The 23,264-nt window shown below is 37.7% G+C and overlaps 1 protein-coding gene across 4 annotated transcripts in view; it reads left to right on the forward strand.

Annotated features, from left to right (window-relative positions):
• Positions 1-23,264, forward strand: part of SBF2 (SET binding factor 2) — a 471,093-nt gene that overhangs the window by 90,030 nt on the left and 357,799 nt on the right. For 3 of the 4 annotated variants that reach the window (XM_053560079.1, XM_053560081.1, XM_053560083.1), the window contains exon 2: positions 4,364-4,449. In XM_053560079.1, the coding sequence (XP_053416054.1) occupies positions 4,364-4,449 (86 nt within the window). Of the gene's footprint in view, positions 1-2,143; positions 2,199-4,363; positions 4,450-23,264 lie in introns of those variants that run through there. The other variant, XM_053560080.1, reaches the window with a different exon arrangement.

A 23,264-nucleotide genomic window follows, 5' to 3' on the forward strand; every position in this document is an offset into this window, starting at 1 on the left:
TTTTAAAAAATTGTGGTAAAAAGTACATACCATAAAATTACCATCTTAATAATTTTTAACTTTATGTACAATAGTGTTCATTGTATGCACATTGTTATACAACAGATTCCTTAAACATTTTCCTCTTGCAAAATTGAAACTCTTTGTTCTGAAAAAAATTGAACGCCTCCCCATTTTCTCCTCCCTCCCTCTTCCCTGGGAACTACCCTTCTACTTTGTGTTTCTAAGAGTTTGACTACTGTAGATGCTTTGAGTAAATAAAATCCTTCCATATTTCTCTTTTTGTGCCTGGCTTATTTCACTTAGCATAATGTCCACCAGGTTCATCTATGTTACAGCATATGACAAGATTTCCCTTATTCTAATGGATGAATTAGATATGGTGGGTATATACCACATTTTTTTAATGCATCTCTTGATGGACATGTAGGTGCTTCCACATCTTGACTGTTGTGAATAATGTTGCAGTGAACGTGGGTATACAGATAACTCTTTGAGGTTCTACTTTTAATTCATTTGGAAATATACCCAGGAGTAGGATTGCTGGATCATAATGATAGTTCTACTTTTAATTTTTTGAGGAACTTCCATATTCCATACCTCTGTACTCCGTATTTTCCATAGTAGATGTAACATTTTACATTGCCACCAACAGTGTAGAAGTGTTCCAGTTTCCCCACATCCTCACCAATACTTGTTATTTGATGGGTTCTTTTGTTAGTAGCCATCCTAATGCAGGTGGGATGGTGTATCATTTTGGTTTTGATTTGCATTTCTCTGATAATTAGTAATGTTAAGTGTCTTTTCATGTACTTTTTGGCAATTCATATATCTTCTTTGGAGAAAGAAGGATAGATTTGTGTCCATTCTGTTCTTGTGCTCCTTGGGAGAGAAGAGGCTGGGGTGGGACAGATAGGGTTTGGAAGTCTTTGGTAAAAATAGGAGAATATTCTTTTTTTTTTTTTTTTCGTTTTTTTTTTGTAGAGACAGAGTCTCACTTTATGGCCCTCGGTAGAGTGCCATGGCATCACACAGCTCACAGCAGCCTCCAACTCCTGGGCTTAAGGGATTCTCTTGCCTCAGCCTCCCGAGTAGCTGGGACTACAGGCGCCCACCACAACGCCCAGCTATTTTTTGGTTTGCAGTTCAGCCGGGGCCGGGTTTGAACCCACCATCCTCGGTATATGGGGCCGGCGCCCCACCGACTGAGCCACAGGTGCCGCCCAAATAGGAGAATATTCTAACTGATGAATCATCATGCTAGATTATCTGTTTATTAGATGATAAAACTATAGGAAAGGTCACTGATAAAGATTACTGTTTCATTCTGTATAATCTTTTTTTTTTTTTTTGTGGTTTTTGGCCGGGGCTGGGTTTGAACCCGCCACCTCCGGCATATGGGACCGGTGCCCTACTCCTTGAGCCACAGGCACTGCCCCATTCTGTATAATCTTATTTAAAGGTTTCTGTTAGTATCCTTCAGGATTAATATAGCTAAAAACATTTCAACCTTTGCCTGTAAATAATAATAAATTTAAGTCTATTATTTGGTTAATATATTTGAAATGTGTCAGCCTATAAAAAGTCCAATTTAAAATTCTCACAATGATTCACAATTGTCTTGGTCTTTTTTTTTTATTGTTTGGAATTCATCGAGGGTACAAAGAATTAGGTTTCACTGACTGCATTTGTCAGATAAAGTCCCTCTTATAATTGTGTCCAACCCCCAAGAGGTGTGCCATACATCCTGATCCTCCATCCCTCTCCCTCCTCCCCTCTCCCCCCTTGCTTATTTCCCTACCCCCCCTTATATTAGATCATCTACTGCCTTCATATTAGAATTGAGTACATTGGATTGTTACTTCTCCATTCTTATGATGCTTTACTAAAAAGAATACTTTCCACCTCTATCCAAGTTAATACAAAAGATGTAAAGTCTCCATGTGTAGTGGTTAAATAGTATTCCATGGTATACAGATACCACAGCTTGCTAATCCATTCCTGGGCTGGTGGGCATTTAGGCTGTTGCCACATTTTGGCGATTATAAATTGAGCTGTGATAAACAGTCAAGTGCAAATGTCCTTAGGATAAAAGAATTTTTTTTTTCTTCTAGGTATATGCCTAGAAGGGATTGCGGGATCAAATGGGAGGTCTAATTTGAGTTCTTTGAGGATTCTCCATACTTCCTTCCAAAAAGGTTGTATTAGTTTGCAGTCCCACCAGCAGTGTAAAAGTGTTCCCTTCTTTCCACATCCACACCAGCATCTACAGCTTTGAGACTTGGTGATGTGGGCCATTCTCCCTGGGGTAGAATGGTGATATCTAAGGGTAGTTTTGATTTGCATTTCTCTGATGATTAGCGACAATGAGCACTTTTTCATATGTTTGTTAGCCATTCATTTGTCTTCTTTAGTTCTATTCCTGTCTCTTGTCCAGTGATATATGAGATTGTTGGCTCTTTTTTTTGTTAATTAACTTGAGTTCTCTATAGATCCTAGTTATCAAGTTTTTGTTTGTTTCCCCAAATAGATTATGAGTTCTTTTAGGTGCGGAGCTGTCCAACTTGCAGCCCATCAGCCACATGTGGATTATTTGAGGACTGTTTTGCTTATCTGAGGTGTTGGATATTGCAGAGATTATGTACAGACCATTTTTTGCCCATAAGCTTTACTCTTAATGAAATTCTTCATTCCCTTATCAGGAGAGGTAGATAAGGAGTTATTGTATAGCAGTAATGATTAATTTTAATTGAGCAATTTTATTTGTCTTTTTCAAATGGATTTTGGTCTGACCTCAGTTTTAGAACACAGTTCTAAGTTATCATTAAACTCAATTAAATTTCCATTTTTAAATGTATAAATTTGGCCATAAAATGATTACACTATAGGTGAGGGACAAGGAAGAAGTTGAATTCAACCTTCATAGGTGTGAGGTTGAGAGATCATAGTAGATGATTTTTTTAAAAAGACGTATATTAGCAAATTGAATCAGTTGTTAAGACTTCCATACATTAGATGTATAATACAAATAGTCAGAATGTTACTGCCTTAATTTCAAATGAGCTGGAATAACATGTAGAACATACAAACAGGCAAAGGTCTTTCAAATATATAGCAAAAAGCAATTTAGATCTAACATGTATTTTCAGTCCCCCATCTACTCACAGATTATATCTCCAGAGTTCAATTATGAATTGCCCCATTTTTTGGTGTCAGAGGATAAGTTGATAACAAAACTAATATAGACCTGTGGTTTTCAACCCAGGGACATTTGGCAGCATCTGGAAGCATTTTTGGTTGTAATAACTTGGTGATAGTAAGGGAGTGCTAGGGGTTACTACTGGCGTCTAGTGGATTCAGGCTAGGGATGCTGCTGAACACCCTACAATGCACAGGACAGCTCATATTTCCCCCAAAGAGTTATCCAGCTCCAAATGTCAGTAGTGCTGATGTTGACAGTCCCTTCCCAAACAACAGATCAAGTTTCCAGACCAGCCTAAAAAATCTTTATTTAACCCATAACAGTACTTATAACCCATAAGGGAACTTAGTGTGCTCACAGTGCTATTTCGTTTGTCACTTTGTTCCTGTAGAAAGAAAAGCTCTTCTTTCTGGACCCTCATAGATAGCAAAATCTGGGGCTGCTCAAGTTTCATATATAAATTGACATAGTATTTGCATATAACCTATGCACATCCTCCTGTATACTTTAAATTACCTTCTGATTAATTATAAAGCCTAATACAATGTAAATGCTATGTAAATAGTTGTTATACTGTATTGCAAAAATTTATATTTTTGTCATTGTTAGTTGTTTTTTCCTAAATACTTTTAATCCATGGTTAGTTGAATGCATAGATGCAGAACACAGGGATGCAGAGGACAGACTGTATTATGTTTGCATGGTGAATATTTTTCATTTTTTAAAACTTAGTTTGGGCGCAGTTGTTCACACCTGTAATCCTAATGGTTTGGGAGGCTGAAGGTTGCTTGAGGCCAAAAGTTCGAGAACAGCCTGGGCGAGATAGCAAGATAGCAAGATCTTGTCTCTACAAAAAATAAAATAATTAGCCAGTTGTGGTGGTTGTCATACACCTATAGTCCCAGCTATTTGGGAGGCTGAGGTGAGAGGATCACTTGTATCCAGCAGTTCAAGGTTACAGTGAGCTATGACCCCACAACTGAAATCCAGCCTGGGCAATAGAGTAAGGCCTTGTTTCTTAAAAAAAAAAAAGGCAAAAAACCTTGAAAATATTTAATCAATATATCAGTTATCCAAGAAATATTCATTTAGAAAGAAATGATGGTATAATGAGTGTTTGCATTTTTTAGTATCTCATAACTGATTTATTTTTATTCACAGGGTCAGGAGAAGGCATGGGGAAAATAATCCAGAGATTTCCACAGAGGGACTGGGATGATACACCTTTTCCACAGGGAATTGAGTTGGTAAGTTGATATATTATTACACTTTAGTATTGATATTTTTGTCTTTGTTGTATTTATTCTTACATTTATGTTACATTTACCATTAAATAATTTGGTGATATACTTGCAAGATAATATAGTATTAGAAATAATTTTCTTCCTCTTAGATCCACAAACACAATAATCTTTGAATATAGTGATTTTGGAATGCCTATTTTGCTGGGTTTTGCATCCCCACTTAAACTTTTCTCTGATAATAAAGATGAAATTAATGGTTTTTACATACTTAGAAGCTGAAAAATTCCTCTGATTGTTTAGCAAAAATATTAGCCTAGTCATTTCACTAATACACATAATTTTTTTTAATGAAATTTTCTAAGTTATTGTTTTAGTAAAAACAAGACAAACACAGATAAAAAACTGAAGGCTTGTGTAATGGAGACCAATCATGGTTTGAATTAGGTCTTGAAATCACCAATCTGAATTCTTGTCTTTTTAGCTAAAAGGTCTGAGGGTTGCTTGTAAAAGTGCAATTCAACTGCTCTCTTTTTGTCAGGCATCTTGAAGGAATTTTATGGTTGAACATAATTTATGCTCCACGATAGTCTACCTGTTGGCAGATCCATGGTGATAAAACGAGGGACTGGAAAGATGATCACTGACGTATTTTGTAGTGTAACTGTAAAGTTTGGTTCTCTAAATATACTGGTGTGTGAGTGTGCATTTTTACCATGTATCTGTGTATGCACACACACAGACACGTACAAGCAGTGTTCTTCAGAACTATCAACTATAATATGATAGTTGAGATTACAGATTTTGGAGCAAAACGCTTGAGCTGAAATCCCAGTTGCATGGTATGACTTTTGACAACTTACTCATTTTCTTTGAGCAGCAGAGTCCTTATCTATAAAATGAAGATGATGCTGATGCTAATCTTACAGAGTTGTGAGATAAAATGGAAAAAACATACATCAAATGCTTAGAATAATGTTTTCTGTAAATGAGGTAGCTGGTTGTATTGTTGTTGCTGTTTATCTGATGTATCTCAACACCCCCTCCTCCATAGAAACATTAATTCTCTTGTTAGCATGGATCAGAAATATCTATTAGGAATAAAGCTGACTTTGAAAATTTTAAATTTTCTCGTCCTTGCTAATGACTGCCCAGTTGTGTTTCACTGAAGATAAAAGATACATTGCCGAGTGTTTCGTTTTGATTGTTATAACTCAGCCATGTAAAGAAAGCTGCGCGCTTCATAGGCTCACAGAGAGGTATATCTTGAATTTTGGCATTAAAAATGGGGAAGGAATGTGAAGATCCAAGGAAAGTGGACTTGTGGAGAGCCCCTTGTATTCTTTTCTCTTTTTCTCCACATGCCTGCAAGTATAATGGGGTTACAGTGTTAATAACCAGCCATTCGTACCATAAAAGCTTATAAACCCTGTTTCAAATCCTTTTAGTGATGACAGAGAGGGGAATGTTTTGGAGCTGAGGACCCGTAGAACTTATTGTGGGTTCCTACCTCCCTTCATATTGAAGTGTAGAGGGATATAAACTGCAGAAATTTGATAATGTGAACAGGGGGAGACAGTGGGGGGGAGAGAGATCATGAATTGGCATAGCTATTAGGACTCAGAAGGATAATTTTTCTGTTTTGAAAGCCAAGAAAGTAAATACTATGGTACATCTCTTGTTTCTCCAGTAGTGAGGGACAGTCACATTGATTTTACTAGTTAGTAAATGGATATTTGTTTTCTTTATATGACAAACACGGTTATGTTCAATTGCTGTTAATGTCTCTTTAAGAACAAGTGGAGTCATGTTCTGGTGGATTAGTGAAATGGAAATGCTGAGAGGTAGATAGAACTTTTCCTCTCTAAGGTTTTCCTGGATGACATGTGGCCCTTTACATTCCCAAGGAAGCCCCTTGACCAAATCCAAACTTCACAGAAGTTATCCTTTTATTAAAAGGATTTGCTTAGTAAAATCTGGATTCAGTCAAAAGGCTGAACTCAAGGGTATAATAGACCACACGTGGCCCCAAGATAGTAAGTTCTCCACCCTGATAGGTTACTGTTAATTTTTATAGTCTTTTTATTATTTAGTGCCTTGTGCTATTTTTTCATGTATTAGAGACATACAAATATTCTGTATATAAACAGTAATAACTTGACTAATTGTGGTATATTGTGTGATCTTGAGTAATTCCTGTGGCTTTAAGATCAAAAATAGATACAATAAAATTTTAGTCTTATTGAAGGTGATCTGGCTCACCCCTAAGTAGTTTCATAATTCCAAGGTGGTAGTAACTCTTTTCTGATGATTCATCATAAAATATTCTTATCCCCTCCAAGGTGGGGGAACGACTTTTAGCGTATAACATTAATGTCAGTATTTAACAGTTGCATAGGACTGATAGACTGTGATGAAATCATATCTATTAGATGACTGCTGGTAGTGTATTAATTTACAAATAAGTAAACAGAGGCTTAGGAAATTTAAATAATTTCACTGAGGTCTAACACCTAGTATGTAGCAGAGGTAGGTTTCAAACTCAGGCCTTTTGACTCTTAGATTCAGCCAAAATACGATAGCATCCTGGCATGGTGCTTTAAACTGTGGTTAGCATTTTAGTGTAAATGCAGGATCTGAAAACAGATTTCTTTAATTTGTAGTAAGATTGAGAAATGTTAAGAGAATGCTGTATTATTGAATAGAGATCAACTTATTTATTTTGTCTGATGACATACATGGGTTCAAAGCATATTAAATTGAAATTATTTTCTATTGCCACTTCTCCTTCCCAGGCAAATGCATCTAGAATTTAGATGCATTTAAATTCTAAATGAGTGATACATGTATTCATTCTTATAATGTGTAGAAAAGGATTTTAGGTATTCATTCACTAATAAATTCCAAATTTAATTTAGAGGTTGCTGAATTTATTCCTTCCACTTTTACATAAATCAACTACTTCTTCTTTTGCAAAATGGTGAACTTTAATTTAGATGAATTTTAAAAATAAAAATATGAAAGTAAGCTAAACCCAACATAATAACTATGTTTCCAATTCTGGGATATTTTTATCTTTTTTTGTGCTTTTTGAGCATACATGAAAACCACAGACAGTCATATAAATAAAGTTGCAGTTAATTTTAGAGACAGTATTTCAAAGAAAATCAAATTGTTTTTCAGAGGCATTCTATGGTTAACAATCTATTTCTGATTATGGGAACAAATGTTTTTATTGGCTGGGTTATGGACATCAGCAAAATTGTATTGTTTTGACCCTGGCTTCTTTTTAAGATGCTCTGTCTCAGCAGTACATCTTTTTATATCACAATTCAGAAAATATGCCACAATCTTCACTGGGCCTACCTGCACTATGGCATTTATAGAGCTATCTACTTTTCTTAGAAGACTAAAGTACTGTGATAAATACATTTTGTGGCTTGAAAAAGCTACATTCTAATTTCAAAATGTAAGGTTCTTAAGAAATTATTTATCTAAATTATGTATTAGTAATTCAACTACTTGCCATATAAATGCAGTCTTTTGTTAGATTCGAGAGAAGAGGGGAAAAAAGCTTGTATTCAACATTCTTCAGATATAACATCGGAAAAGTAGCTTTAGTATGGGGTGTTATTAGAAAATAGGGAAGTAAGCGTAAGTAACGTGATGCTTTACTTCCTTTTTTGGGTGGGGGGACAGAGTCTCCCTTTTTTGCCCATCAGTGGAGTGACATGGCATTGTAGGTCACAGCAACCTCAAACTCTTGGGCTCAAGTGATTCTCTTGCCTCAGTTTTTCATTTTTAGTAGAGATGAGGTCCCCCTCTCGCTCAGGCTGGTCTCAAACTCCTGAGCTCAAGCAATCCACCCACTTTGGCCTCCCAGAGTGTTAGGATTATAGGCATGAACCACTGTGTCTGGCCAATGCTTTACTTCTTAATTAATTTATTTTTTGAGACAGGGTCTCACTCTGTCATCCAGGCTAGAGTGCAGTGACATCATGATAGCTCACTCAAACCTCAAACTCCTGCCTCTCAAGAAGCTGGAACTACTGGTGCATGCCACCATGCCAGGCTGTATTTTTAACTGTTCAGAATACGGATGAACACAACGTATGGGATAGCAACCATGCATCTGAACTCTAGGTCAATACTGTTTACTTAGGGAAACAAGTGTAGAAAGGATGGAATTTCCCCCCTCTTTGTGGAAGATTGTGCTTGAAAGGAGAAAGAGAAAAGTAAAGATCACGTTAGTTGACAGAACCAGGGTTCACTAAGATTTTTAAAGGCAGGGTTTATGAACTCTTTAAGAAAATGAAATGTAGTAGGTAAAAATTTAAGTTTCTGCACATAGGTATAAAAAACCAGGTGTATAAATAATTATTTAGACTAAAGATAGGCAGATAATATATGCCAGCTAGAGAGATATGAGAAATATAAAAGACAGCTATTAAAAATTATAAAGGATGCCTATCATAGCTAATGCAGGTAGCATCTGAAACCTAGGTGTTGAGATAGCGTGCTAGGTGATAAATTCAGTTTAAAGATGGTCCATAGCTTGGTATAAAGGATGTGTAGAAGGACTTAGTTTTGCACAGAGTTGAAGCTAAAATATGAAGACATGACTTTTAAAACATACTTAATATTGAAAAAAAAGAATTTTTGAAGTTATGTTCTTAGTAAAATAAGTGGATATAAATGGGGGTTAAGCTGTAAAGGCGTGGTTTGAGTTCTTGTTTTTTTTTTTTTTTTTTTTTTGTTGTTGTTGTTGTTGTTGTTTGTTTTTGTTTTTCAGTCTTTGGCCAGGGCCGGGTTTGACCCCACCACCTCTGGTATATAGGGCCGGCGCCTTACTCCTTGAGCCACAGGCGCCAACCGAGCTCTTGTTTTTGTTATCCACTCCCTGACCATAATCTCTTTGAAGGAATAAAACCACATGGCAAGGAACCTGAAGTCTACAGAGGATGCATTTGAGATAGTAGTTTCTCTCAACGTCTTTGAGGGAGAGAGCAGTCAGTCTTGCTGTTGCACATCTCACACTTCTCCATACTTTTTTTTTGGCCAGGGCTGGGTTTGAACCTGCCACCTCTGGTATATGGGGCTGGCGCCCTACCCCTTTGAGCCACAGGCGCCGCCCCCACACTTCTCCATATTCACTGCAGTGGTTTTATTAGTTCAAACAGACTGTAGTCTGGGAGTTGGTAACAAAGGTAGGAGCTCAAACATAACTTTAAAAACCCTTTTTTCAGTACTTAGTATGCAGCAGTGGGGTGATGGCAGTGGGCTTTGCCATTTTCAAAATGTCCTTGGGGTTGTCTTGGGCATCACATTCATTTGGCAGAATAGTAAGAGACAGCATAGAGGATAATAAAAGTGAAGGCAATATGTATCACTTCCACCCTATTCTATTAAAAGGAAGTCACTCCCAAGGCAGTTAGCTATAATGGGAATTGGGCAAATACAGCCTAGGTGTGTGCTTAGGAGAAGGAAACATTTAGTGAACAAATGCTTTCCTCTGCCCTACTGTTGTGGCTGAATCAATAGCTCTTTTCCTTATCTTAATTTTCCTCGACCACTTTATTTTTTGATATCACTAACTTAGTCTTTGTGGTATTGTAAAAAATAAATGGTCTTTGTCCCTAGTTCCTGTCACAGAGATCCTAAAACCTTTGGAATTTGCTAATGAGATGGCCAGTGTATTAAAGGGCCCTAAATGGCTTCTGGATGGGGGTGGATCACCCTAAGAAGCAACCATGCATTTAGAGGGTTGGAACTTTCATTCCCACTGGGGAAGAAAGCGAGACTGGAGATTGAATTCAGTCAGCAATGGCCAAAGATTTAACCCCTAGCCACTAGGGTTCAGAGAGCTTCTGGGTTGATCAGCACATTAATGTCCAGGGAAGGTGGTGGGCCTGGGAAAGGGCATGGGGGCTCTGTACCACCTCCAGCCCAGCCATACCTTGCCCTGTGTATCTCTTCCATTTGGTTTTTCCTTAGCTGTATGCTTTATAATAAACCAGCAAATATACGTAAATATTTTCCCATGTTCTGTGAGTCTTTCCAGCAAATCATCAGACCTGAGGAGGGTCATGGTAATCCTCAAATTTGTCCTCAGCGGGGCAGGAATGAGGCTACCCCATCTGGGGCTGGCATTTGAAGTGGGAACAGGCCCTTGGTCTGTGGGGTCCATGTTAACTCTGGGAAGTTAATGTCAGAATTTAATTGAATTGTTGGACACCTCAGTTAGTGTCAAAGAATTGGTTATTGTTGGAAAAAACACACATTTTGGGGTTAGAGAAAACTCAACCCAGTCTTCATTACGTGTTTTCTTTATTTTAGCCCCAGGTTCTTCTCATCTTCCATTGTTTACATGTAAGATTCAGTTTTCTTGGTGTTCTTTTTTTCCTTTGGAAAGTGGTAGTATAACTATTCTGCTAGTCTTTTGTACTTGAATTTTCGTTACACCCATGGTTGTCCTTTTCTGCAATTTCTGTAACCTAACTGTATTTCCACATGTCTCAGGCAGAGCTAATCCCTATTTTGGTATCTTTTTCTAATACTAGGTTTCTAATGCGGGTGAGTTCTAGTAACAGTCTGGAGGGTTAAATCAAAGGTAATTCTTCCCTAGTTTCACTTCTAGCAATTTGTCCTATACTTAATCTGAAACAAGGGTAACTATGTTATTCAAATCAGATTGCTTTTGAGAGTGCAAGAGAATGAATAAAAAGTGCATGAACTGGGACTATCTTGAACAAGCTGATTTGTGTGGTTACTTACACATATGCATGATTGAATAACCTCATACGTGCATATGTATGTGTGAAGAAGATTGGAAACTACCTGAATGACCATTAGTAGCAGACTGGTTGAATTAGTGGTACCACAGCCATTCATTGCAACATAATAAAACTGTTACGAAGTATGAGATAGAAGAAGATATACAAATGGCTAAGAAGCGCATGAAAAGATGCAAACCAGTCTTTAGGGAAATGTAGATCAGAACTACAATAAGATACTGCCTCACACCCGGTAGTATTGCTACTATCAAAAAACACAAACGAAAAATAACAAGTGTCTACAAAGATACGGAGAAATTGGAATCCCTGTGCTCTGTTGGTGAGGATGTAAAGTGGTGCACCTGGTATGTAAAACTGCATGGAGATTTTTCAAAATAATTGAAAATAAAATTACCGTATAATCCAGCAATTTCACTTGGGGTATAAAACTGAAAGAAGTGAAAGCAGGGACTCAAACAGGTATTTGTACACGTGTTCATAGAAGTATTGCTCACTAGTTCAAAAGGTAGAAACGACCTAAGTATCCATAAACAGGAATTGAAAAATGGAATGTGGCTTATACATTCAGTGAATTCTTATTCTGCTTTAAAAAGGAAGGAAGGAAATTATGACACATACTACATGTACCAAGTTAAATAAGGTTCAACCTGAAGTGTGACTCTTGAGTACATAATGCTAAGGAAAATAAGCTAGTCACAGAAAGGCAGTTAATTACTATATGATTTCATTTGTGTGAGATACCTAGAGTAGTCCTATTCGTACAGACAGAAAGGAGAATGGTGATTGCCAGGGGCTGTGGAAAGGGAGGACTGGCCATTATTTAATGAGTATAGATTGTCAAGAGTTCTGGAGTTTAGTTGTACAACAGTGTGGATGTACATAACATTACTTAACTGTATACTTAAAAATGGTTAAGATGGTAAGTTGTATGTTATATATATTTACTATTTTTTAAAAAAACCCATGATACAGAGCTTTATGTACTGACACGAATAAATCTCTAGGACATATTATATAGTAGGTAGCCAAAAACAATTTTTGAAGAAAAGGAACAAAGTTGCAGGGTTTACACTGCCTGGTTTCAAGACATACTATGAAGCTCAGTGATCCAGAGAGTATGGTATTAGTTTAAGAAATGGGAGTGTAGATCCCTGGAAACATCTAGAACAGGGGTAGGGAATTTTTTTCATGTTGGAAGGTCACATTAATTTAGCTATAATCAAATAACACATTCAAGAAATTTCAATTAGATACACTTAAAAATGTATATTATTTTGTAAAGATCTAACTACTGTGTACTTAATAATTTCAAAAATGAAAACTATTTAATTTTAAAGTTAGCTTTTAATGACTTTGTTATGGTCTGCTTTTTGTTGGAAAGCATCTAAATATTAGGTTGCAACATGGAGGTCTACAATTTCAGTTGATTTTCTAGACTAGTATCGGTTGTTTGTGACCTTAAGGGCATCTTGATTTGTGTTAGGGTAGGAGATTGTAGATTCACAGCAATAAGTGGTTGAAAAACAAGAAAGCATTTTTCAGGCATATTGCCAAAGGTGTGAGTATTCTACTACATTTTTTCGTATTTCAACCAGATCTTTCTTAGCATTAATGACTTTAAAAGGTTGTTTGCTGATAGCTCAATCAATTCCATCTGTAATTCCTGAGGTGCCTTCGTGGTATCAACTAGGTGAGGCTGAAATGCTGATTTGAGTGTGATGTCATGATTCTCAATGTCAAAGAACCTTTTGTATTCTCCAATTAATAGGGCCTTAACAGTTACATATTCTTTAAATGATTTCTCACATAACATCCTGCTCATCAGTGACCTTTGCTAACTGAGGAAAATGTTCGTTTACTTCTTTTTTTTTTTTTTTTGTAGAGACAGAGTCTCACTGTACCGCCCTCGGGTAGAGTGCCGTGGCGTCACACAGCTCACAGCAACCTCTTAACTCTTGGGCTTACGCGATTCTCTTGCCTCAGCCTCCCGAGCAGCTGGGACTACAGGCGCCCGCCACAACGCCCGGCTATTTTTTGGTTGCAGTTTGGCCGGGGCTGGGTTTGAACCCGCCACCCTCGGCATATGGGGCTGGCGCCCTACTCACTGAGCCACAGGCGCCGCCCGAAAATGTTCGTTTGAAATTTCCTTTTGAAGAAGAAATGTTTTGAAAAACAATAGCTTTTTTCAAAATGCTTGGATTTGGGGTCACAAATCATAGTTTTACCTTCAAAAGAAATATTTAAGTAGCTTTGATTTGACACGATATCAAATGCTGCATTCCTGTAGAAATCTTCCAATAATTCACATTGCTTATTCTGTTCTTCATAAAATTTGACATCTGTTCTTGCAGAGATAAAATTATGGCTAGCACCTGTCTCTGCAATAGCCAGTACACTTCAGTGGTTGAAGAAACCACATATGCATAAATGTATAATGATCCACTGTGCATTTATACTTATACACTATCATATATATGACTTAATAAAAAAAAAGAAACCCATGATGCCACATTGCTGCCATTGTGTCTTCATGAATATGGTGGGGAATACTTACAACTTCTTGCAAACTGTCACTTAAAATAATAGGTTAGCACAGAGATTTTGCTGATGCAAGATACAGTGAAAAGAACTGAGAGCATCTGGATCTATTAATACTTTTTATGTCTGTGCAATAAACCCTTCATGTTTTCCTGTCATACAAGGTGCACCCTCTGTACATATACTCACTGAATTTACCAAATTCAGTCCAACTTCATGACATTTATCTTGAAAGTTGTTGAGTATGTCTGTTCCCCATGTTCTGTTTGCAAGAGTGCCCAAAGTGAGTAACTCTTCATAGCAAAGAAAATCTTCTGCTTAGAAAAAAAGAAAAACAAAATCTATTTTAACCCGAAAGAAGTATAAAACTTGTGTCAAGTCAGTAGTATCAGTTGATTTATCCAAAAAGATTGAATAATACACATTTTCCTTTTGAAGTATTGCCTGAAGTTAAGTGGAAAGCTAATTCAAGCTGCCCATCAGTTCTGGTTCTCCTTGACAGGCAGTTGTTCTGTGAAATGTTATCGGGGTCTGAGCATCCTACAGCTTTGACTATGCATTCTTTCACAGTTTCTACATCATTGAACGGCTTCCCTTTTTTCCTGAGTACTTAAGCTACTTTATAAGTTGTTTTAGTGACGTTATTTCCAGGTCTTATTGCTTGAAGGTCTTTGCTTTTGCTTTTCATCTTTAAATTTTTGTAATAACAACCTTCTGTACCTCCCCCTCTAATTTGAAATATTGGGGGTTCTTATGAGTGTTATAATGCTGATGAGCATTGAATTTCTTTAATGTTGCTATTGCAGTAACCCAAAGCAAGCAAATCATTTTATCTTTAGCAGAAACAATAATATTTAGCAGAAACAAAATAATATTGTAATTCATAATCCTCATTTAAAAACCTGTTTTTTTTCTTAAGTGTTCTCTTGGTCTTCTTTGACTGAGGGGTTGTTAAACAGACAATTAAAAACTGCTGTCAAGCTGTTCAACTATTTACAAATTCCACTTCAAACAGAAACACAGTGTACCATTATCAAAAGCTGATAATGCACTGGCATCCTCGACACCCACAAACTCTCACCAGCTAGCCTCCTGCAGTAATGGTGCCAATCCAGCATGGGAAATTAGAAGTAAATCATGAGTATGGCAGCCGTCAATTTAGCCCTGACAGTTTACTCATGTTCTAATGTTGCCGGCCAATCTGGGAAGATTATTTTGTTGAAACTTATTTTATTCTTTACTATTTTAACCACATTCATTTTAAAAATAAAATAAAAATATAAAAAACAAGCAAAAATGTATTAATAAGAACAAAAGGATTTTTTTCTGTAAAATTTGGATTCAGTTAAAAGAACTTAAAGGCCACATGGTGACCTTAAGGCTGTAGGTTCCCCAAATCTGGTCTAGAAGCAAACCCACAAATATATGGTAAATTGATTCTTTTTTTTCTGAAATGTTTTGCTTTATTTAAAAAAAGCATTTATTTTATTTTAGTTTCTTTTTTTTTTTTTTTTTTTTTGCAGTTTCTGGCCAGGGCTGGGTTTGAACCCACCACCTCTGGCATATGGGGCCAGCGCCCTACTCCTTTGAGCCACAGGCACTGCCCTTTATTTTAGTTTCGTTTGAGATTCATTGAGAGTCAAAGAATTAGGTTATACTGATTGCATTTGTTAGGTAAAGTCCCTCTTATAATTGTGTCCTGCCCCTAAGAGGCATGCCATACACCGTGACCCCCATCCCCCATCTTCCTCCTCTCTCCCGACTTGCTCATTTCCCAACCCTCACCCCTTGTATTAGCTCATCTACTGCCTTCATATTAGAATTGAGAACATTGGATTCTTGCTTCTCCTTTCTTGTGGTTCTTTACTAAGAAGAGTGCGTTCCACCTTCCTCCAAGTTAATACAAAGGATGTAAAGTCACCATCTCTTTTAATGGCTGAATAGTATTCCATGGTGTACATATACCACAGCTTGGTATATGTATAATCCATCCCTGGGTTGGTGGGCATTTAGGTTGTTGCCACATTTTGGTGATTATAAATTGAGCTGTGATAAACAGTCTAGTGCAAATGTCCTTAGGATAACAGAATTTTGTTTCTTCTGGGTAGATGCCTAGTAATGAGATTGCAGGATCAAATGGGAGGTCTAATTTGATTTCTATGAGGATTCTCCATACTTCCTTCCAAAAAGGTTGTATTAGTTTGCAGTCCCACCAGCAGTGTAAAAGTGTTCCCTTCTCTCCATGTCCACGCCAGCATCTACAGCTTTGAGACTTTGTAATGTGGGCCATTCTCACTGGGGTTAGGTGATTATCTCAGGGTAGTTTTGATTTGCATTTCTCTGATGATTAGGGATGTTGAGCATTTTTCATATGTTTGTTAGCCATTCGTCTGTCTTCTTTAGAGAGGGTTCTATTCTTATCTCTTGTCCAATTCATAATATAGAAATATCTTTTCCTATTCTGAAGGTTGTCTGTTTGGTTTGATTGTTGTCTTTTTAGCTGTACAGAAGGTAGTCAGTTTAATTAAGTCCCCTTTGTTTCTTTTTGTTGTTTCAATTGCTACAGAAGTCTTCTTCATAAAAATCTTTCCCCCAGGCCGATATCTTAAAGTGTTTTCCCCACACTTTCTTCGAGGATTTTTATTGTTTCATACCTTAAATGTTCTTCTTCTTCTTTTTTTTTTTTTTTTTTTTTGGCATCAAGGGCATGATAGTTTATTTAATTTTTTTTTTGAGACAGAGTCTCAACTTTGCTGCACTCGGTACAGTGCCATGGTGTCACAGCTCATAGCAACCTCAAACCCTCGGGCTTAAGCAGTTCTCTTGCCTCAGCCTCCCAAGTAGCTGGGACTGTAGGCATCTGACACAATTCTTGGCTATTTTTTTGTTGCGGTTGTCGTTGTTTAGCAGGCTAGGGCTGGGTTTGAACCCGCCAGCCATGGTGTATGTGGCTGGTGCCCTAACTACTAATCTGCAGGCACTGAGCCTATTTAAAAAAATTGTACCACACTGATCATCATGACCAGCATTCATGATAACGGTGTTTCTCTTGCATAATAAAATTCTGGTATCTTTTTATACTGAAATGTTCCAGTAGGACAAAGAATGTTAGAGAATAAAGATCTTAGATGAAAATGAACACTAATAATTCTGTTTTAAAATGTAAACCCCTTATGAAGCATCGTAATGTTACCTAGTTATGAAAAACAAAAGTTCTCTTAGAAGTAGGCATCATGGACTTACATTTCCTAGAATTTTCATCTTTAGTTTTTATAATTTATATCTGCCCTGGCTAAAGTACAATCATACAAGACACCTCAGATAATTTCCATTCTACCATTGCACAAGTTTACTGATTTTACTTAAAAAAAAGAAAAACCATCATCAAAATAAAGAGGCAAATCTGGCGGCGCCTGTGGCTCAGTGAGTAGGGCACCGACCCCATATACCGAGGGTAGCAGGTTTGAATGTGGCCCCGGCCAAACTGCAACAAAAAATAGCCGGGGGTTGTGGCGGGCGTCTGTAGTCCCAGCTACTCAGGAGGCTGAGGCAAGAGAGTCCCCTAAGCCTGAGAGCTGGAGGTTGCTGTGAGCTGTGATGCCACAATACTTTACTGAGGGGGATAAAATGAGACTCTGTCTCTTAAAAAAAAAAAAAAAAGAGGCAAATCAAAGTGACTTTCAAATCATTTGAAAAGTATAGTGCTGGGCGGCGCCTGTGGCTCAGTGAGTAGGGCGCCGGCCCCATATGCCGAGGGTGGCGGGTTCAAACCCAGCCCCGGCCAAACTGCAACCAAAAAATAGCCGGGCATTGTGGCGGGCGCCTGTAGTCCCAGCTGCTTGGGAGGCTGAGGCAAGAGAATCGCATAAGCCCAAGAGTTAGAGGTTGCTGTGTTCTGTGTGACGCCACGACACTCTACCCGAGGGCGGTACAGTGAGACTCTGTCTCTACCAAAAAAAAAAAAAAGAAAAGTATAGTGCTGATTTGTCCAATACAGACTCAAACTTAAATGTTAGATTTAAATCTTACCCATCTTGAATCAATGTTTGTAAGTGGTGAAAGGTTGGGTCCAGTTTCAGTCTTTTATAAGTGGTTGTTCAGTTCTCCCAGCACTGCTTATTGAATAGGGATTCTTTTCCCCAGTGTATGTTCTTGTTTGGTTTATCAAAGATCAGGTGGCTGTAAGGTGTTAGTTTCATCTCATGGTTTTTTATCTGGTTCCAAATGTCTGTCTCTATTTTTGTGCCAATACCATGCTGTTTTGATCACTGTGGCCTTGTAGTATAGCTGAAAGTCTGTGATGCCCCTGGCTTTGTTTTTATTACTAGGAATTGCCTTGGCTATGTGGGTTTTTTCTTGGTTCCATACAAAATGAAGAATTATTTTTTCCAATCTTGAAAAGTATGATGTTGGTATTTTAATGGGGATTTCATTGAATCTGTAGATTGCTTTTGGAAGTGTAGACATTTTAACAATGTTGATTCTTCTGAGCCATGAGCATGGTATGTTCTTCCATTTGTTAATAACTTCTACTATTTCTTTTCTTAGGGTTTTATAATTTTCTTTATAGAAGTCCTTTACCTCTTTTGTTGAGTATATTCCTAAGTATTTCATTTTTTTTTGAGGCTACTATGAATGAAATTGTATCCTTGATTAGCTTCTCTTCTTGGCTGTTATTGGCATATACAAAGGCTACTGATTTGTGGACATCGATTTCATATCCTGAGATATTGCTGTATTATTTGATCCCTTCCAGGAGTCTCATGGTTGAGTCTTGGGGATTCTCTAAGTATAAGGTCATAACGTCAGCAAAGAGCAAGTGTTTGACCTCCTTTTCCACTGTTTGAATGCCCTTTATTTCCTTTTATTTCTTAACTGATTGCATTGGCTAGAACTTCCAACACTATGTTGAATAGTAGTCGTGATAGAGGACAACCATATGTGGTTCCAGTTCTAAGTGGAAAAGCTTTCGGTTTACCCCATTCAGTTTAATATTAGCTGTGAGTTTGTTGTACATAGCTTCTGTCAGTTTAAGAAATGTGCCACCTATGCCTACATTCTTAAGTGTTCTAATTAGTTAAAGGTGCTGAATTTTATCGAATGCTTTTTCTGCATCTTTTGGGAGGATCATACGTGTTTTTGCTTCTGTTGATATGGTTAATTATGTTTATGGACTTGTATATGTTAAACCATCCTTGCATCCCTGGGATGAAACCTACTTGATTGTGATGAGTGATTTTTTAAATGTGTAGCTGTAATCTATTGGCTAGGATTTTATTGAGAATTTTTGCATCTATATTCATTAGTGAGATTGGTCTTAAGTTCTCCTTTTTAGATGGGTCTTTTCCTGGTTTTGGTATCAAGGTAATATTTGCTTCATAGAACGTGTTAGGGAAAATTCCTTCTCAATTTTTTGGAATAAATTCTGCAGCATGGGTATAAGCTCTTCCTTGAAGGTTTGATAGAATTCTGGTGTGAAGCCATTTGGAATAGGGTATTTTTTTTTTTGTTGGGGGATTTTTTATAGTTTCTTCAATCTTAGTGCTTTCCGGGTTGGGATTATAAAGCTCTCCATAATCCTTCAGTGGCAGTACCCCCTGGCAACTGTTCCTCTGGGGTACAGGAGCCACTCAGCCTGTCCTGAGAGTGGAGTTCTGATCCTGGCAGGCGGAACAAAGATGGCTGTCCTTTGGCTCCTTGCTAAGAGGCTCAGCCTCATGACCTTCTCATGCCCTTCCCACAATGTTGGCCTCTGGCATCTGGGACCTTCCCATTATGGCTGCCTTGCCAGTTAGCAAATGGATGGAAAATCCTCTCCAACTGATACTTAAATCTGGCTGCAGCCCACCTACTCTTCCAAGGTTTCCACTCAATGCACAGCTTCTCATGAACACTGAAAACTGCAGAAAGGCTTTCTCCTGTCCTCAGACCTCTGTTGGGGTGCCGGCCGTTCCCTCTGGCTCCCAATCACTGACCTAGTGAGACAGATCTCCACTGCTCTGGATTATAGACTGTCTCCTGTACACCACCACCTCTCTTTGTACCCTGAGCTATGACTCTGGGTAAGGTGCCCCCACCAGGGGCTGGGTTCTCTCTTTTTCCCCAGTTGTGCTAGGAGAGCTCAGCCAAGCAATCCTTCTGGTCTGCCATCTTGATTCACTCCAAAAGCATGCATTTTAAAATTTATGTTGTTTTCTCCTTTCATTTTTAGTTGATGCATAGTGAATGTATATAATTATGGGATACAGAGTGATCTTTTGTACATGTATACAATGTGTAATGATAAATCAGGGTAATTAGCGTATCTATCACCTTAAACATTTATCATTTCTTTGTGTTGTGAACTTTCAGAATTTTCTAGCTTTTTGAAAATATCCACTAAATTATTGTTAACCCTATAGTGCTAAAGAATGCTAGAACTTATTTCTCCAATTTAGCTTGGAGAAAAGTTGTATCTTGCTTTTCTCTCCTCTCCCAACTTTTCCCATCCTCTAATAACCACAATCCTATTCTCTAGTTCTTTGAATTTAATTTTTGTTTAACCCCTACATATGAGAGAGAACACACAGTATTTACCTTTGTATGCCTGCCTTTGTAAGTTGATTTTTCACAGTGTTGCTAAGGTGATTCATTTGTGGAAAAGATTAGCAGAAATACTGTTGGAACAACTGAATATCCATTTGGAAAAAATTTAGCCTTGTCTCTTAGTCACACCATGCTCTATATGAAATGGATCATTGAGTAAATGCAAAAGCTAAAACTATAGAGTTTTAAAAAGAAAGCTTAGGAGTTTGTGACCTTTAGTTAAGCCAAGATTTTTATTTTTATTTTTAAAAATTTATTTTTTATTTTAGATTAATATGCAGATAAAAATGATTAGGTTACAATGTTTGCATTTGGTAGGTAAAGTTCCTGCAATAGTTGTGTCCTGCACCCAGAAGGTGTGCCATATATCCTTACTTTGTGCCCATTAGGTGGGAGGACACCAATCCCCCTCCCTCTTCTCCTTTCTCCCCCTTTTCTGCCCCCTCCCCCCAACTTGAATTGAATTGAGTTTTTCTCTTGTGTGGGCTTGTATTAGTTGGTCTGGTGGGTTCATAGTAGTATTGAGTACATTGGATACTTGCTTTTCCATTCTTCTGATACTTTACTAAAGATATTTCCTCCAACTCTATCCAGGTTAATATAAAAGATGTGAAGTCTCCCTACTTTTTTATGGCTGAATAGTATTCTGTGATATATACATACTACAGTTTATTAATCCATTCATGGATTCATGGATACTTGTTGTTTGTATATCTTGGTGATTGTAAGTTGAGCTGTGATAAACATTCTAGTGCAAATGTCCTTATGATAAAATGATTTTTTTTTTCTCTTCTGGGTAGATGCCTTGTAATGGGATTTTGCGATCAAATGGAAGGTCTATTTTGAGTTCTAGTTTATCTCTAGTGTTGTATATCACCGTGGAAAAAGGTGGGTGGTCAGATAGCAGGAAGCCCCATTTTCTTTTAGTTTCCCTTGGATCTCTGGGTGCTATTTAGGCTTTATATTTTTTACCACTTAACCTTTTGTGAGGAAAAGCACACTGGAAGAAATGAGGTGATATGGGACAGGCTAGCAGTGGTTTCACCTTAGAAGGCAAAGCAAAGTTTTCCTAGGTGTTCTCTATTTTGCCTGATGCCAGGTTTTCTTCTTCAAGCTAGAATTTTGGGTATATTAAAAAACATAGGGTGACTTTGACATTAAGACTTCTTTATTTAGTTACTGGTCAAGGTTGTTGAACCTGTAGCCTGTGGGTTGCATGCAGATTTTTTTTTTTTGTAGAGACAGAGTCTCACTTTGCCGCCCGTAGAGTGCCATGATGTCACACGGCTCACAGCAACCTCCAGCTTTTGGGCTTATGTGATTCTCTTGCCTCAGCCTCCCGAGCAGCTGGGACTACAGGCGCCCGCCACAACACCCGGCTATTTTTTGGTTGCCGTTTGGCCGAGGCCGGGTTTGAACCCACTACCCTCGGTATATGGGGCCAGCGCCCTACTCACTGAGCCACAGGCGCCACTGCATGCAGATTTTTTTAGGACTATTTTGCTTATCTATGGTATCAGATATTGTGAAAATTATTAATAGACCCTTTTTGTTCATCAACTTTCATTTGTGTTTTAAATGTGTGGCCCAAGACAATTTCTCTTCTTCCAATATGTAGCAAAAAAAAAAAAAAAAAGGCTGGACCATCAGAGCTGTCCTCACATGAGGTCTGACAATTAAGTTTGCAGTCTTGTCACCGTGCACTTATGTTGGTGTCACTGTACAGACAGTAAGGTGTCATAATCTTGGTATATCATTGTCTCATAGTCGTGGAGGTGTAGTAATGTCTTTGCTGAGTGGTGTTCATTATTGTTGTTGTGTTTTTATGTGCTGTATGATGACAGCTCTGAAAGCCATTCCAGAAAAAGAGTTCCAAAATTGTTTGAATTGTGGACTAGTCCCTGGCATTGGCTTTCCAAGGGTAATACTTTGCAGGTGACTGTAGGATGAGTTTGCAAACTTAATGGTCAGACCTTGTATGAGAAATAATATTTTTATACTATCTACCACCCCCAACTTCATGATCTAATAAAAGTTCTTTGCTGATCCACACATCCTATTTACTGTAAGAACTATGTTCATATTCTGGGGGTTTGTATTATTCTTTGAGGATTCCTGTAGAACTTTCCCAGTTATGACTGTTACCATGCATAGTCCTGTCCTTTTAACATGGCTCAACATGAAGTACCTTTAAGCTAGCCAGAATAACTTGAAAATATAGTAGGGACTGTAACAAACTGGTCAACTCATGGAGGTAGTCAATGTATCAGGCCTGCTGTACTGATAAGTGCATATCTGGTCTAGTTTTTGTTTATTTTATTTTTATTTTGAGACAGAGTCCCACTATGTTGCCCTCAATAGAGTGCTATGGTGTCACAGCTCACAGCAACCTCAAACTCTAGGGCTTAAGTGATTCTCTTGCCTCAGCCTCCCAAGTAGCTGGGACTACAAGCGCCTGCCACAACACCCAGCTATTTTTTGTTACAGTTGTTGTTTTAGCTAGCCCAGGCTGTGTTCGAACTCACCAACTTCGATTAACTTCGATTATGTGGCTGGCGCCATAACCACAGTGCTATGGGCACCGACCCAGGTCTAGTTTTTATAATTTGGTTAACTTAAGGAGGTCATCAGTGTAGGGAGGTGGTCATCTATGGAAATTCTACTGTCATTTTAAAAAATGAAGCATTTTGTGGCTTCTAGTGGTACTTGTGTGTCTGTAAAAAGTCAGTAACATCAACAATATACAAAATCTGGGAGTGATAAAGTCACTAAGGCGACAATTATGTATACTTTTTGAAGAAAAGGTTTTTAGTTTTTGATCATTAAAAGCTTATTAATCAATTATAAATTTATCATTTGATGTGGCTGTGTTTACTCTCATAGCAAATTATTATTATCACTGAA

The sequence above is a fragment of the Nycticebus coucang genome, chromosome 14, assembly GCF_027406575.1.
Source record: "Nycticebus coucang isolate mNycCou1 chromosome 14, mNycCou1.pri, whole genome shotgun sequence".
NCBI lineage: Eukaryota > Metazoa > Chordata > Mammalia > Primates > Lorisidae > Nycticebus > Nycticebus coucang.